Below are 16091 nucleotides of genomic sequence, written 5' to 3'. Positions count from 1 at the left end.
TGTATAAAAGCAACAGAATACTCAAGGTAATGTGTTATCAGGAATAATAACAAGGCTAGGATGATCTACGGTACCAGCCTTGACTCATTCCAGCAACCAGATCGCAGCCATGATGTTATTTGAAATAACACACTCCCTTTCATGTTTTACTGATTCCATTTTTTAAACAATTGTTTGGTAAAACTAACAAACCTCAGAAAACTCAATTTTGTGATGCATGTCATATTATGATATTATATTTTTGCCATTTCGCTAGGGATGCAACGATACCACTTTTCCCTCCTTCCAATACCTGCTCTTTAAGTATTGGCCAATACAGATTACAGATATGGATGTTAATTCTACCTAATGTAACCAGCTTTTAAGTCCTGATATTTATATAATTACACTCTTTAAATAAGTGAAAGCTGTGTTCTCTGTAATAAGTAAAACATATTAAGATTAAATATATATGTAAAACCATCAGAACCTTCAGATGCTTAAGAAAACCTATTTTGCTTATGTAATATATATACTTAGTATTTAAACATTATACAATTAGTAATAAGAACCATATTTAGCAAATTAATTAAAAGTAAAATATATTTTATTGTGCAAAATGGAACAAACTGAACAATATATAGATAAAACCTATGGTGTATATATGCAAGCACACAGCAGCTAATCTGGCTCAGTTCTGAATGCTGTTTTACATCTGAATTTATCCAGTAATTTGTCTTGTACATCACTTACACCAGTGCTTACATTTCTGTGTCAGGGTCTACTGGAGTTAAGTGAATATCAGTCATTCACGCCGTCACTAGCGCCTGTTTTCAGCGGATTTTTCGGCTTGGCTAAAGCAACAAGCTGTAGGACCAGGCTGTTGTGTGAAGGAGCAGACCGATGGAGGGGCACTGCAGTCAGGGCAAGTGGACACACAAGCCCAGCTAGCAGGTTGGTATGATAAGAGGTTAACTAAGGTTAAAGGCTGTCATTACCCCAAGAGACCAGTGGTTCCTTCCACATATCTAAGGTTTGCTCCCTTGATAACAACCTGGACTAACACTGACTCAGACTGTAAATGGCTACACAGCAGAAATGACAGTCTCAGCCATTCAGTTAAGGGGCTCCTCTTAGCTTCATGGTATCACTATCCCCATCGTTGATACCCATACTGTGCTTAAGTGCCAGTATCAATGCCGATACCTGCTACGTCACCCACTCTGAAGTCAAAGCTTGTTAGATTGAAGATATTAAGAACCAGTTTAAATAGTTGCTTAACAAGGCAACAGTTGCAAAGACTTCTTTCCAAGCTGCATTTTTTACTCTATTTAAATAACAAATAGGTCAAGCTCTTATATTTTTCGGAATATGAGTACACTGAGCAACTTCTCTCCAGCTCCATTCATATATCAAAAAAGCTAAATCTATGTATACTCGCAGTATTTGTGATTGAGCTGTAAAAACAAGACTAAAATGGTTTGTTGTAGCAACTCCTGACAGGGGCATTACAAGTAGATCCACAACTGATTCAAGTTGAATAAACTGACAACTTAATTATTAACTTTTGCTTTCATTTTCATTTTGGAATGTATTTCATGTCTTTGAACCATTTCTAGAATAACCTGAATTATTTTGTATCCAGTTTAAGTACTTACTTTGTCGAAACCCATGGCACAGAGTTTGTCTATTTTGCGTGTGTATTCAGGACTAGAGATGGGAGCGCCAGCATAAACGTGAGACCACAGTCGAGCAGTCTGTTTGAACATCTCTGGATTCTGTTTATACTGAAAAAAAAAAACAAAGAAAAATATCGTATTACGCAAATTCAGGCTCAGAGATAGCATGACACTTTCTCTCTTTTTACTTGACAAAAATCAATCTACCTATTAGCTTGAGCTTTCCTTCAACAAAAATGTATTCTTTTCTAGGGCTGGGCTGACTTATTCAAATACTCAATAATTTGTTCAGTACCTGGTAATAGTTTCTCTATGTGGGAAGCTTCTTTTTTTAGACTAAACTACAATAAATTTAATCTGCATAAACCGTTAGTTAGATAAGTCACTGTTAATATATGGAAAATGTTCAAAGAAAATAAATTATAGCTGGTTTAGTTGAATGCATCATTAATGCCAGGCATCCACATCACCTCGCCTCAAAGTGCAAAAAATGTGCTGCTTTCCACATAGCCATTGAAGCTAAAAGAGCAGAGATGCCAGAGAAAACACGTGTGGGAATGCTTTAAATTAATTGGACAATAAGAAAATTGATCCATGCCACCGATTCAGTTCTGTAACATGACCAAATATCAGTTTTTTTCTCCTTTTCTACAAACCAATTACAAAAAAGTTGCACATTAGGTAAAATGAAAATAAAAACAGAAAGCAGTGATTTGTAAATTCACTCTGACCTGTACGTAAAAAAATGAGCAGTATGAAGAAAAGACATGTAAGGTTGTACTTTATCAGCTTCATTGTTTTTTTTGGTTTTTTTTTGAAAATATGCATTAAATTTTTTAATTGATGCCTCAGCTAGAGTTTGCAAGAATTTAATCTATTTCTCCCTCTACTGTGCATTTCATTATCAAAAGATTCAGTGAATCCAGACAGATCTGTGTGAAAACCAAAAAGCACAACTGAATGCCCATACCCTTCGACCTCTTAGACAGCATTGCATTAAAAAACAACATGCTTCTGTGATGGATATCAACACTTTGACTTGAGAATACATTGACAAACTGTTATCAATAAACACTGTCTGTTGTTGCATTCACAAATACAAGTTAAAGAGCAACACGAATAGCCTTTTAGCCCCACCTTTCTTCTTCATGCTCCTTCGGGGTTCTGGAGTAACATGACGTAATTAACATGAGTAATGTGGTTGTCATGACGCAATCATGGGTGGGTCATTTTTATGGAAAGATGCATTAGCTAGGTTAGCTAGCACTGATTGTATTCCTGTACGATCAAACTGAAAAAATGATACTGTGTGGCAGAACACTAACACAGCTAGCCAGCTAATGTTTTCTACTCATATGAGGCTGGTGTTTCTTGAACTGCTAATGATAGGCTAGCTAACTTGCACCTGTAGCCCGCTAGCCTTCCATTAGCGATAAGAGAGTTTAAACGAAGTCTATCAAATTCAAATTGCATATAAAAATTTTGCTTTCCATTTATAATATTACAAAAATTGTGGGCATGCTGTAAACGTGTGACAGAGGCTGCTTCAAGTTAGCTAACAGCTAATGAAAGCTCTCTTGTTTGGGAACATAGCTACAGTTAGGAATCGCTTCTAGCTAGCATAGCTAGCTAAATAAAAACATGTAGCAAATTTACACTACGTATACTAATTCCACTTTCTCTTTAAAACATGAATATTACAGAAATCACTACCATGTTATACAAAGACACAGGGACTGCTTCATGTGAGCAGCTGCAGCAGCAGTAAACAGGGCTACCCCATACATACAGCATTATACAGCAGTGTTTAGTTAAATCTGAGTTTCAATCCACTTCTTATTTTCACTATTTGTTGTCAGTGCACGAAAACTAAAACATGGCTGTTGTAGCTTAATGTTTGAGTGCTACGGTGCATTACAATGACATCTCAATAACGTTTCTGCAGTACTTTTATCAAAGCTTATATATACACGGTTATGTGGAAAGGCCATGCCCCTTGTCTTGCTCACCCTGACATCACGTCACGTGACATTTTTCTGAGATTTGCTGGTCAGCACACATTACTCTTGTGTACAGTCAGAAACTAAAACAATCAGCTACCAGACTGTGTTTTATTTTTGTTTTTTTCATTTTTCATTGGCCTTCTTCTTTAAGACTTTACTGTGCACAGCGGAAGTCAACAACATCCAGAAATGCTGCTGAGCTTCACTGAGCTCGAGCTCATCTGAAATGGATTTATGCACAACGGAAACGTAATGTGGTCCAAGGAATCAACCTTTCAGAGTGTTTACGGAAATAACTGGCCATGGTGTTCTCCTGGCCAAGGACAGAAAGGACCATCCAGATTGTTACTAGCATAAAGTAACAAACCCAGGGCATGTCATGGTATGGGTGGTGTCAGCATGACAACACCAAGCCACATTGTGCATGTTGCAGCAGCATGGCTGTGTAATTAAAGAGTGCAGGTGCTAGACTGGCCTGTCTGCGGTCCAGAAAGGTCTCCCATGGAAACATGCGCTGCATTATTAAGCTCAAAATTGGACAAGAAAAGGGAGCGCATCCGAAGACTTGTATAACTGAAGAGTGGCAAAAAATTCTGCTTTCAAAAGTGGACCAGTTTGTATCTTCAGTCCCCAAACAATTATGAAGTTCTGTTAAAAGAAAACAAGATGCAACACAGCAGTAAACATGCTCCAGTCCCAACTTTTTGGAATGTGTTACAGGCATCAAATTTGGAAAAAGCATATCTGTACAAAAAAAAAAAGTGATGTTCTTAGGTTAAAAACACAAAATAGTGTTTTTGTACTGTTTTCAATTCAATACAGGATCAAACAGAATTTACTAATAACTGCTTTATGTCCCAACTTTTTTGGAATGTTTGTAATTAAACAGCAATTTTACAGCGGTTTTAAAACTTGACAGCAAAAACAGCAGATCTGTTTACTGCAATGGAATCACAAGTTTTTACCTGTGTTGGTATCAGAGAATAGTATATGCCACACATTGTTAGTATAGCACAGAAACTGCTCTGTAACTCTAAATTATTCTTTTAAAATATAGTTATATAGTTTGGAACACTATAAGAAAGTTGGTGCGATTTGACTGGGCACAGCTATAGAGTTTTTCGCTTGTGCAAAAGTGGAAAAAAAAAAAAACAGGTCAGAACGTATCATATTTTCACCGACTAGATAGCGCAGCCAGTGTGGACTGAATTATTAATTAAAATGGAAGCATATCTACAAAGTCAGATAGATTATGAAAAAATACTTCAAATACTGTGTTTAAGGGTGATGTTGATTACTCATTCAGAAATACCAATGAGTATTTGAAATCTGTAAAAAGCTGTTCAGCACAGTCCTTGTTCTTTCATAGCTACTGTGACTAGCTTAGTGAAGCTTTACAGAAATTGGCAAAAATCCAATGAAAGTCATGAGAAATTGTAGCACCCAATTTGGACAGATAAGACAGACTGGGTCTAGTTTGTATAATTAAGATAAGGTAAACACAGTGACAAAGTCTGTCATTGTTTTCATACTGCCTCATTTTGATTAGGCATAAAAATATACCTGGCTGGCACACACATTCACTCACCTGATTGGCTACTACAGCATCCTGCGGGTCATCTGGCTCTGCTGCTGCTAGTAAAGCCTGTAGCGAGAGCAGAACTGTACGCAGGGTCATCGCTGCAGCCCTACAGACAGTGAATAATTAACAGTCAGCACTCAATTTTGCTATGGTTCAAGAGATCACAGGCCTGACTTCTATTGATGTGCCCTTAAGCAAGGCCACTGAACCATTTTCTCTGTATGAATGATGTAAGTGGCTTTACCCAATGTGTAGATTAAATGTTTAAATGTACACAAAAAAGGAAGATTACAGATACAATGACAAAATGTGTGTAATGGTTCTTCAAAGTCTGAGAAAAGAGGATTAAAAAAAAATTCCAAATGTGAATTAAAAATAGAACGGAAATTGCACAAGGAACTGCACTTTAGGGTTGCACAATATATTGTTTGGGTAAACAAACGTAGGCCAATTTGTAATCATGCCACAGGAAAGTTGACCAGTGTGTTTTAAACATACTGCAAGATATATATATCAATATGATGATTTTGTCTATATCATGCAGCCCTGCTGCCCTTGTTTCATCTGCTACTGTACCACAGCGCAGTCAAAAAAAAAATTAAATTTGAATATTCATCAAACACGGGCATTAGGTCTGTTGATTTATAGCAATATAAATGACTGAGATTAACTACTTGTCCTTTTTGTTATTTCTATGCAACTATTAAACTACAAGCCTAAAGCTGCTAAATTGCCTAATAAGTTATCTTGCTTCTCAGCTGTCAATACTTAGTAGCTACAATTGTCAACAGAGACAGCTTGAGTTCAAATAAACAAACATTACTTACTTACTTAATTCTTGATGAAATGGGCATCACAGAGTGTTACATGCACTTAATAATCTAATCATAATCAGATTTCTGCAGGTATCTGATTATTCAAACAGTCATGTAAACAGCATATTCCGATTTCTTAGATCAGAGTACTGTTCGGAAATCCAATTAAGAAATCTGATCAAGAGAGCTGGATTTTAGCTCAGTATTCTGATTTCTCAGCGCATGTATACTTTTACTCATGTTTCTTTCGGATTTCTCAGTCTGCAAAACAGAAAACTGAAAACAGACTGCAGAACTGGAAATAAGCAAGCAGCGTTTAACACAGCACCAGCAAGAAAACAACAAAAAACTTTTGGACCACTTCTCCTGGGCATATTTCGTGGTAGCTGTCACGTCATCTGCCCAGCTATGATGAGAAGTCACATGAGCCACCATTATCTAAAGGGATTTGCCATGGGCTGTAGCGCTTAGTGTTTGGGGATAAGGAATTACTGGAACCCGCTACATTCCCTAACAAGTTGCATCCTACAAGCATTGCAGGCTATAACTTTTTTACGAAGTAAATAGAATAAAAATGTCTAAGTAATTATTAACCCATCACACATCAATTTATATAGCCTCACTAAAACCCTGAGTAATTATGTTAGGCACGTTATTTTGGTTTTGTAAAGAGAATATTTAGCGATGTGGCAATTTACATTTACTTCGTCCTTTTTCCATTGTTTCATTTGACTCAATTATCCAGCACTATATTATTTTTTATTTTTTGAAGTGCTTTTGCTTTTTTCACATGCATTTGTTCTGTCCTCTTCACATAACTGCTCTGCCACCTGAGAAGTTCGGTAGATTGGTGTGGGGGGGCCAAAGTCAGAAGCCTCATTCTCAAAAGGCTGAGACTGAAGTGAGAGGTTTAAAGGCATGAAAAAATACATGATACACGAAAAGACATTGTAAAAAAAAATTTGAATTTGCGTTATAGTTTTTAAACTTTAAATATTAAATGAAATAATAAATATTAACTATGTACAATTGTATTGAGTAATTGACAAATGAATAAATCCAAAGATATAAACCAGAAAAAGGTTTTAAAAAATTAAAAAGTAAGAAAAAAAAATAGTCATAGAATAAACTTGAGGTGTTCTTCATTTGATACTAACAAACATAATTTAATACAAGTGTTAAATACTTTGTAAACATTACTTATGTCTTAATAATTTTAATGCTGGTTTATTAATGTTAATAAGTGTAGTAAATAATTTTCACCGAAGTGTTAACGAAACAATTACAGCAAAAGAAGAAAGAAATTAGGAAAGAAAATGCAAAAAACTTGGACTCTTAATCTATAAGACAGGGACTGCAAGCATCTAGAAGATTAAATGTTCATTACACAATTAAACATTTAATCTTGTAATTTCTACAATAAAACTGAACTGAAAACCTCCCTATTATTTCCATACACATTTTAGGTTGGTCCTTTATTATTATTTAAATACAAAATACTAATTGATTTGCAATAAGCCTACAAAACAGAATAATCATACAATGTTTAATTACCCTTGCCTGTCAAGTTTAACAAAATGTGTTGTCTAGTTCAGCATACCTTAAATAGAGTGTCAGTAGTGTTAAACAGAAACAGACATCAGCCTAGTAGGGAGTTACAGCCACATTAAGATTAGTCTCCCATAAGGATTATATATATATATATATATATATATATACACACACACACATATACACACACATATATATATATATATATATATATATATATATATATAAATAAAATCATCAAACTATATTTTCAGTGTGTCAGTGTCCACTTCACTTGCTTTTGTCCAGTTAAAGGTCCTTTTATTCATTTCAAAAGATACAAATTCACTTTAAAAGGCGGCCGTTAATAAAAGTGGCCGCGATGTGGCTGCTCAATGGCGGCCACGATGTGGCTGCTAATAAAAGTGGCCACGAGGTGGCTGCTCAATGGCGGTGGCTAATAAAAGGGGCCACGAAGTGGCTGCGATGTGGCGGCCGCTAATAAAAGCGGCCACAAAGTGGCTGCTCAATGGTGGCCTCTAATAAAAGTGGCCGCGATGTGGCTGCTCAATGGTGGCCGCTAATAAAAGCGGCCGCAAAGTGGCTGCTCAATGGTGGCCACTAACAAAAGTGGCTGCGATGTGGCTGCTCGATGGCGGCCGCTAATAAAAGTGGCCACAAGGTGGCTGTTCAATGGCGGCCGTGATGTGGCTGCTCAATGGCGGCCGTGATGTGGCTGCTCAATGGTGGCGGCTAATAAAAGTGGCCGCGATGTGGCTGCTCAATGGCGGCCACTAACAAAAGTGCCCGCGATGTGGCTGCTCAATGGCGGCCACTAATAAAAGTGGCCGCAAAGTGGCTGTTCAATGGCGGCCGTGATGTGGCTGCTCAATGGTGGCCACTAATAAAAGTGGCCGCAAAGTGGCAGCTCAATGGCGGCCACGATGTGGCTGCTAATAAAAGTGGCCGCGATGTGGCTGCTCAATGGCGGCCGCTAATAAAAGTGGCCGCGATGTGGCTGCTCAATGGCGGCCTCTAATAAAAGTGGCCGCGATGTGGCTGCTCAATGGCGGCCTCTAATAAAAGTGGCCGCGATGTGGCTGCTCAATGGCGGCCACTAATAAAAGTGGCCGCGATGTGGCTGCTCAATGGTGGCCACTAATAAAAGCGGCCGCAAAGTGGCTGCTCAATGGCGGCCGCTAATAAAAGTGGCCGCAAAGTGGCTGCTCAATGGCGGCCGCTAATAAAAGTGGCCGCAAGGTGGCTGTTCAATGGCGGCCGCGATGTGGCTGCTCAATGGTGGCCACTAATAAAAGTGGCCGCAAAGTGGCTGCTCAATGGCGGCCACGATGTGGCTGCTAATAAAAGCGGCCACGAGGTGGCTGCTCAATGGCGGCCGCTAATAAAAGCGGCCGCAAAGTGGCTGCTCAATGGCGGCCGCTAATAAAAGCGGCCGCAAAGTGGCTGCTCAATGGCGGCCGCTAATAAAAGCGGCCGCAAAGTGGCTGCTCAATGGTGGCCACTAACAAAAGTGGCTGCGATGTGGCTGCTCGATGGCGGCCGCTAATAAAAGTGGCCACAAGGTGGCTGTTCAATGGCGGCCGCGATGTGGCTGCTCAATGGCGGCCGTGATGTGGCTGCTCAATGGTGGTGGCTAATAAAAGTGGCCGCGATGTGGCTGCTCAATGGCGGCCACTAACAAAAGTGGCCGCGATGTGGCTGCTCAATGGCGGCCACTAATAAAAGTGGCCGCAAAGTGGCTGTTCAATGGCGGCCGTGATGTGGCTGCTCAATGGTGGCCACTAATAAAAGTGGCCGCAAAGTGGCTGCTCAATGGCGGCCACGATGTGGCTGCTAATAAAAGTGGCCGCGAAGTGGCTGCTCAATGGCGGCCTCTAATAAAAGTGGCCGCGATGTGGCTGCTCAATGGCGGCCGCTAATAAAAGTGGCCGCGATGTGGCTGCTCAATGGCGGCCTCTAATAAAAGTGGCCGCGATGTGGCTGCTCAATGGCGGCCTCTAATAAAAGTGGCCGCGATGTGGCTGCTCAATGGCGGCCACTAATAAAAGTGGCCGCGATGTGGCTGCTCAATGGTGGCCACTAACAAAAGTGGCTGCAAAGTGGCTGCTCAATGGCGGCCGCTAATAAAAGTGGCCGCAAGGTGGCTGTTCAATGGCGTCCGCGATGTGGCTGCTCAATGGTGGCGGCTAATAAAAGTGGCCACAATGCTGCGGCTCAATGGCAGCCACTAATAAAAGTGGCCGCGATGTGGCTGCTCAATGGCGGCCGCTAATAAAAGTGGCCGCGATGTGGCTGCTCAATGGTGGCCACTAACAAAAGTGGCTGCAAAGTGGCTGCTCAATGGCGGCCGCTAATAAAAGTGGCCGCAAGGTGGCTGTTCAATGGCGACCGCGATGTGGCTGCTCAATGGTGGCGGCTAATAAAAGTGGCCACAATGCTGCGGCTCAATGGCGGCCTCTAATAAAAGTGGCCGCGATGTGGCTGCTCAATGGTGGCACATCGCGGCCGCCACTAACAAAAGTGGCCGCGGTGTGGCTGCTCAATGGCTGCCGCTAATAAAAGTGGCCGCGAAGTGGCTGCTCAATGGTGGCCACTAATAAAAGTGGCCGCGATGTGGCTGCTCAATGGCGGCCACTAATAAAAGTGTCCGCGATGTAGCTGCTCAATGGCGGCCACTAACAAAAGTGGCCGCAAAGTGGCTGTTCAATGGCGGCCGCGATGTGGCTGCTCAATGGCGGCCACTAATAAAAGTGGCTGCAAGATGGCTGTTCGTTGGCGGCCACTAATAAAAGTGGCCGCGATGTGGCTGCTCAATGGCGGCCACAATGTGGTTGCTAATAAAAGTGGCCACGATGTGGCTGCTCAATGGCGGTGGCTAATAAAAGGGGCCACGGAGTGGCTGCGATGTGGCCGCTCAATGGCAGCCACTAATAAAAGTGGCCACGATGTGGCTGCTCAATGGCGGCCGCTAATAAAAGCGGCCACAGAGTGGCTGCTCAATGGTGGCCGATAATAAAAGTGGCCGCGATGTGGCTGCTCAATGGTGGCCACTAACAAAAGTGGCCGCGATGTGGCTGCTCAATGGCGGCCACTAATAAAAGTGGCCACGATGTGGCTTCTCAATGGCGGTGGCTGATAAAAGGGGCCACGAAGTGGCTGCGATGTTGCCGCTAAATGGCAGCCACTAATAAAAGTGGCCGCGATGTGGCTGCTCAATGGTGGCGGCTAATAAAAGTGGCCGCGATGTGGCTGCTCAATGGTGGCCACTAACAAAAGTGGCTGCAAAGTGGCTGCTCAATGGCGGCCGCTAATAAAAGTGGCCGCGATGTGGCTGCTCAATGGCGGCTGCTAATAAAAGTGGCCGCGATGTGGCTGCTCAATGGTGGCCACTAACAAAAGTGGCTGCGATGTGGCTGCTCAATGGCGGCCGCTAATAAAAGTGGCCGCAAGGTGGCTGTTCAATGGCGGCCGCGATGTGGCTGTTTAATGGCGGCCGTGATGTGGCTGCTCAATGGTGGCGGCTAATAAAAGTGGCCACAATGCCGAGGCTCAATGGCGGCCTCTAATAAAAGTGGCCGCGATGTGGCTGCTCAATGGTGGCACATCGCGGCCGCCACTAACAAAAGTGGCTGCAAAGTGGCTGCTCAATGGCTGCCGCTAATAAAAGTGGCCGCGATGTGGCTGCTCAATGGTGGCCACTAACAAAAGTGGCTGCAAAGTGGCTGCTCAATGGCGGCCGCTAATAAAAGTGCCCGCAAGGTGGCTGTTCAATGGCGGCCGTGATGTGGCTGCTCAAAGGTGGCGGCTAATAAAAGTGGCCATGATGTTGCTGCTCAATGGCGGCCTCTAATAAAAGTGGCCGTGAAGTGGTCGCGAAGTGGCCACCATGTGGCTGCTCAATGGCTTCCTGCGGCCACAAGAGCAGCCACTTCCGCCCGTCACCCGGCACGCAGAGATCCAACTCCTACTGTCTTCTTCTGTGAGTTTACTAGCTGGTTGCAAAGCACAAATCCAATTACTGCCTGACTTATGTAGACCCAGAGTTTCCCATTATCAGATTACCCAAGTGCATGTAAACCCGTTAATCAGAATACTGACAAAATCTGATTTTCCGAAGTTATGAGATTATTAAGTGCATGTAAATGCATTTTTTAATTTTATTTTTTTAGCTTAAAATCAGCATAATTCTTGTTCATTTACGTTTCTTCAACATAATTTTGTAAAGAACGATATGTATGTTTACTAAATTCTCACACAAAACTTAAAACATATATAACAGAAGAAACAACATGTAAACAGCTGTTACAAACCTACAAATATATAAATACATTGTCATCATGTAAATACACAAATAAACAGAATTATTGCCAAAAAAAAAAATCTAACAAACCAAAGAGAAACCGACTTCTTGACCTGTGCTCTGTCCTGCAATTAAACTGTGGCAAATATATCATCCAGATGGTGTCGGGGTGGAATTAATTCCATACCTGTTTAGTATTTCATTGACTAACAAAGAACATGCTTATATCTTGGCATTAGTTAGTTATACACTGGTAGTTTTCATGCTGAGTGATTAACGGAAGCTGCCTCTTCAGATGTGAGCTACAACTACAGCTAACTCGTAGAACACTGGATGCAGACTTGTCACCTTACACAAACAGTTTTCCTTTCAGTGAACAATGTGCCAACATGTTAGTTTGTCAGAGACACACTGTTTCCGGACCTAGCTTACATCAGCTGGAGTAGTTAGCCTAGATAGCGATAAAGCCCCGCTTCAACTGCCTTCTCAAATCACGTCCTTAACAAAATGCTCACGTTTATTCACTTGTTTAGTCACACGTAATATACATATTGTGACACAATGTAATATACATACTTACTGACAAATCCAAGCAAAATCATAACACATTACAGTCTTGTTAAACCATAAAACTGATGTTTTCACCTAAGTGTTAATCTGTATATTTCCTCTAGCCATGTGCTGAAATGGAATGAGAACACAAACAGCAACTGGACTATTTGGACACCAGCCGGCAGGCTACCGTCACTGTGCTGCAGTGAGCGTTCTTGAACTGGGTACTGAATCGAGACCCCAACTTTAATATAAAACTTTGCAGCCGGCATGCTACTATCAAACTGCCCTCTCTATGTTTTCATATGATGACACCACTTCCAATTCACATTCTGTGTGTTATCGCTCTATAACATAAAGGTGATGTAAAACATGTAACTGTAAAAGCTAACAGGCGTGGAAAATAAATAATTGCAATCAGGCGATTATGTAATAACTGACAGGCCCAATTTCAAATATAGAGATTTCCATTCAGATCTTTAGACTGCATCTGAGACTTGAACCATGACATAATGAAGACAAGGTGATAATGTCTAAACACTTGATCCACATCTATTTTTAACAGACAGTGAGAACACAGTCAACAGTGAATGAAACAATATGTCTCTAACTTGAATGGTAGTAAGCACACATTAGCTGTTGGTTTAACTGCTTGGCTAAGAGCGGTTGCACAGTGCCCCCAGCCATGCTTGTAAATTTAAGCCTCGTCTCAATTCCTTTTAAATTTGTGCTCACCTACTTCAACCCACCACTCAGATGTTACATGGCTGCCCATTCGTGGAGGAAGGGAAGGTGGTGACAATGAGGAGTGAATTATTCAGTAAGCTTATCGGCTAGCCATGCAAACTTTGCAATGCGTAATGTTTTTAAGACGTTTGAACATAACATACATAACATGTTAATAATTGCTCTGTCTGGCTATAAACAGATAAATAAGAAGAACTGTGATGTAATGCCTTTCTTTTTCTTCATTAGCCATGTAGCTTTTAGCATGCTAACGTACCAACTAGCAGAGGAAAGTGACATTGTTGTATCTGCTGTCATGTGTAAGAGATGGAGGTGTTTGTAACTTAAAGCTAAGCAAACTGAATGTTATGGTTTTGATATGTTAAACATTTTAAAGTAGTTTCACACTCATATTTAAATATGAGTTTGCTGTAGCTTATGAACAGCTTTGTCCGCCTTTTTTTTCAGGTTTGAAAAGAAAACATGTTAGGTTGCAATGATTTCTGGGCGAGTTCTGCTGCTAAAGTTGACACTGGTGTTCGTTTGCTTGACCCCTTGCACTACCGAGGGCTTGTATATCACCCTTTACTTCAGCTAATAAAGTTATGAAACATAACACTGACTTAGAAATCTAGCATTTTCGATAGTTATTTATACAACAGTTAGTTCTGGCCACGCAAGCTGATTGGTTGAGAAGCGTTCTAACCGTGCTGTTATTTCGCCATAACATCACGGGTCTTTTACAAACATTGTATCACTCCGCTGAGACGCCGTTGCTAAGCAACGACTGTAGGAGATGCTCAAGCCATTTGAACGTTTTTGCTTCTCACTTTGCGCACAAACAGAAAATGGATACTTTCAAGATCAAATTTGACCAACAGCCGATTTGGTCAGATTCTGAAGATGAGACTACACTAAATTCTGAAACTGTCAGTTGGTCTGCATAAGGAGCTGGAGAACGAACTGCCGGCTCTGCAGCGAGTGAGTGGAGCTCGTTACTCTGATGTAGCAACAAGCTGCTTGTTAAAGAACTATAATTTTGCGGAAGGAACTGCTAACATTAAAACATATTAAATGCCACGTTCACGGCCCAATTTATTTATTTCTTACTTTATTTATTCAACTGTTGTATAAAAGCAATAGAACACTCGAGGTCATGTGTTATCGCGAATAACATCACAGCCGTGATGTTATTTCGTGGTAACACACTCCCTCTTGTGTTCTACTGCTGAAGTATCATACTTATTTACTTAGAAAAAAAAGGAAAAAATTACATTTTAATTTCTTAAATCCAGAGTGCACTACTCTTTTATGATGTTTTATATGTGGTAAGAATAAAATAAATGTGTTCTAATACAAGGTGCCTCATGAAAACGGAGGTCATGTGATGACCATGAAGTGGTGCACACGTAGAGCACTTCATAACATGCAATCTACACACACATTTACCTAGGCGCTAGGTAATGTATTCCCCATACTTGTATTCCCATACTGCTGTCAGAGAAGAATTTTGCTTTTTAGTTTCAGTAGTATTGATAAATAAGCTTGCCAATTAACTGCAACGCACTTTGTTATCTGGGATAACAAATCAGACTGTTTTGATACAACAGCTCAAAATAAATAAGAACTAAATAAATAGTAAGTTTGCTCTCTAGAAATCTGATATCTGTCTGGTTAACAATTATGATACTGTGTAAGGACTCTATTTGGTGTAGTTTAAAGAAAAAACAGAACAAAACAGTCAACACAACTGTTGCCTGACAAATTATGGACCACTTGTTCCTGCATACTAGTCAAACAGTAACACAAAAAGGGTGCACAATCAGCATACACTCACCACTGGTCTTTCAGAATGTCCAAACATATCGCCCCAGTAACTGAACTTATGTTAGGATGCCAAATCTTTGTAATAAACCGCACCTGAGAGAGTGGAAAACCAAGAACGACTCATTACTATCATGCGGTGAATGTCCATTATACAATACATACAGTAATATGGTACCGTAAGCTGTTACCTTGGGCGGATTGAAAGGATACGTCTCCGGGATCTTGATTTCTAGTTGATATCTGCCCCCTACAAAGAAAATAAAAGACCTGTTACTAGGTGTTTAGGTAACTACACAAACTATATACACATGGCAGAGAGTAGTCAGCATGGTAAACGACAATAACCCACATTTAACAAGCAAACACTGATCGAAGATCAGAACTCATCAGTCCAAGTAGTTCTATTCAAAGCTATGTAAAAGGTGTAAACTTAGCCCAGATCAGGATTTTTATTCTGCCAAGTCTGATACATGAGCCACTGATCAGACAGGTGAAAATAAGGGTGTATTTAAGGAAAGGAGGAAATGTCTTTACCTTCATATGGTGTGTCTGGAGGTCCTGCAATCTCCCCTTTTAATTCTGTGAAATTTTCATCCACTAGGTCTACCTTTATCTGATTTTTACTTGTCTGTGGAAACAGTGAACATAACTGTAGTATGAGTAATAAACTGTACACTGTTTCTTGTTTACATAGGCAAAACCAAAACTGTCAATACAGTAGACAGCACATTAAATATTCCATGCTGGGAACAGCTTTAGCTATAAATCCCATGTAGGACAAAGAATCTGGCCTGTATTTGTAGAAAGCTTAACAGGCTAGGTAGCTGACACGACTTACAGCAGTAGCTAAACGCTACTTCAATATTCAAACACCCTGACTCGTTGAATTTAAGCAACCCGTCACCGGTTAACATGGTTAAAGTTGAGTCATGCTGTTAAAGTAAAACGGTGAGATTAAGGTTACTTCTTTGTCAGGTGATAGCATGTGTGGCTCTATTTTGACAGCTAAGTTAACTGGCTAAGGAATGCACCCATGTGAAACCTGCAGGTTTGCCGCAGCTGAAAGCGAGTGCTAAA

The 16091-nt window shown here is 40.8% G+C and overlaps 1 protein-coding gene across 2 annotated transcripts in view; it reads right to left on the bottom strand.

The window, feature by feature from the left end:
• ube2kb (ubiquitin-conjugating enzyme E2Kb (UBC1 homolog, yeast)) overlaps positions 1–16091 on the bottom strand; it is a 36386-nt gene that overhangs the window by 4301 nt on the left and 15994 nt on the right. For both annotated transcript variants that reach the window (XM_036583080.1, XM_036583079.1), the window contains 5 exons: positions 15549–15642; positions 15203–15261; positions 15025–15107; positions 5250–5349; positions 1638–1766 (listed from right to left, as the gene is read on the bottom strand). In XM_036583080.1, coding sequence (XP_036438973.1) covers positions 1638–1766; positions 5250–5349; positions 15025–15107; positions 15203–15261; positions 15549–15642 — 465 coding nt within the window. The remainder of the gene's footprint in view (positions 1–1637; positions 1767–5249; positions 5350–15024; positions 15108–15202; positions 15262–15548; positions 15643–16091) is intronic.

This window comes from Colossoma macropomum, unplaced genomic scaffold, assembly GCF_904425465.1.
Source record: "Colossoma macropomum unplaced genomic scaffold, Colossoma_macropomum, whole genome shotgun sequence".
NCBI lineage: Eukaryota > Metazoa > Chordata > Actinopteri > Characiformes > Serrasalmidae > Colossoma > Colossoma macropomum.
This window is presented reverse-complemented; position numbering and strand designations above follow the sequence as displayed.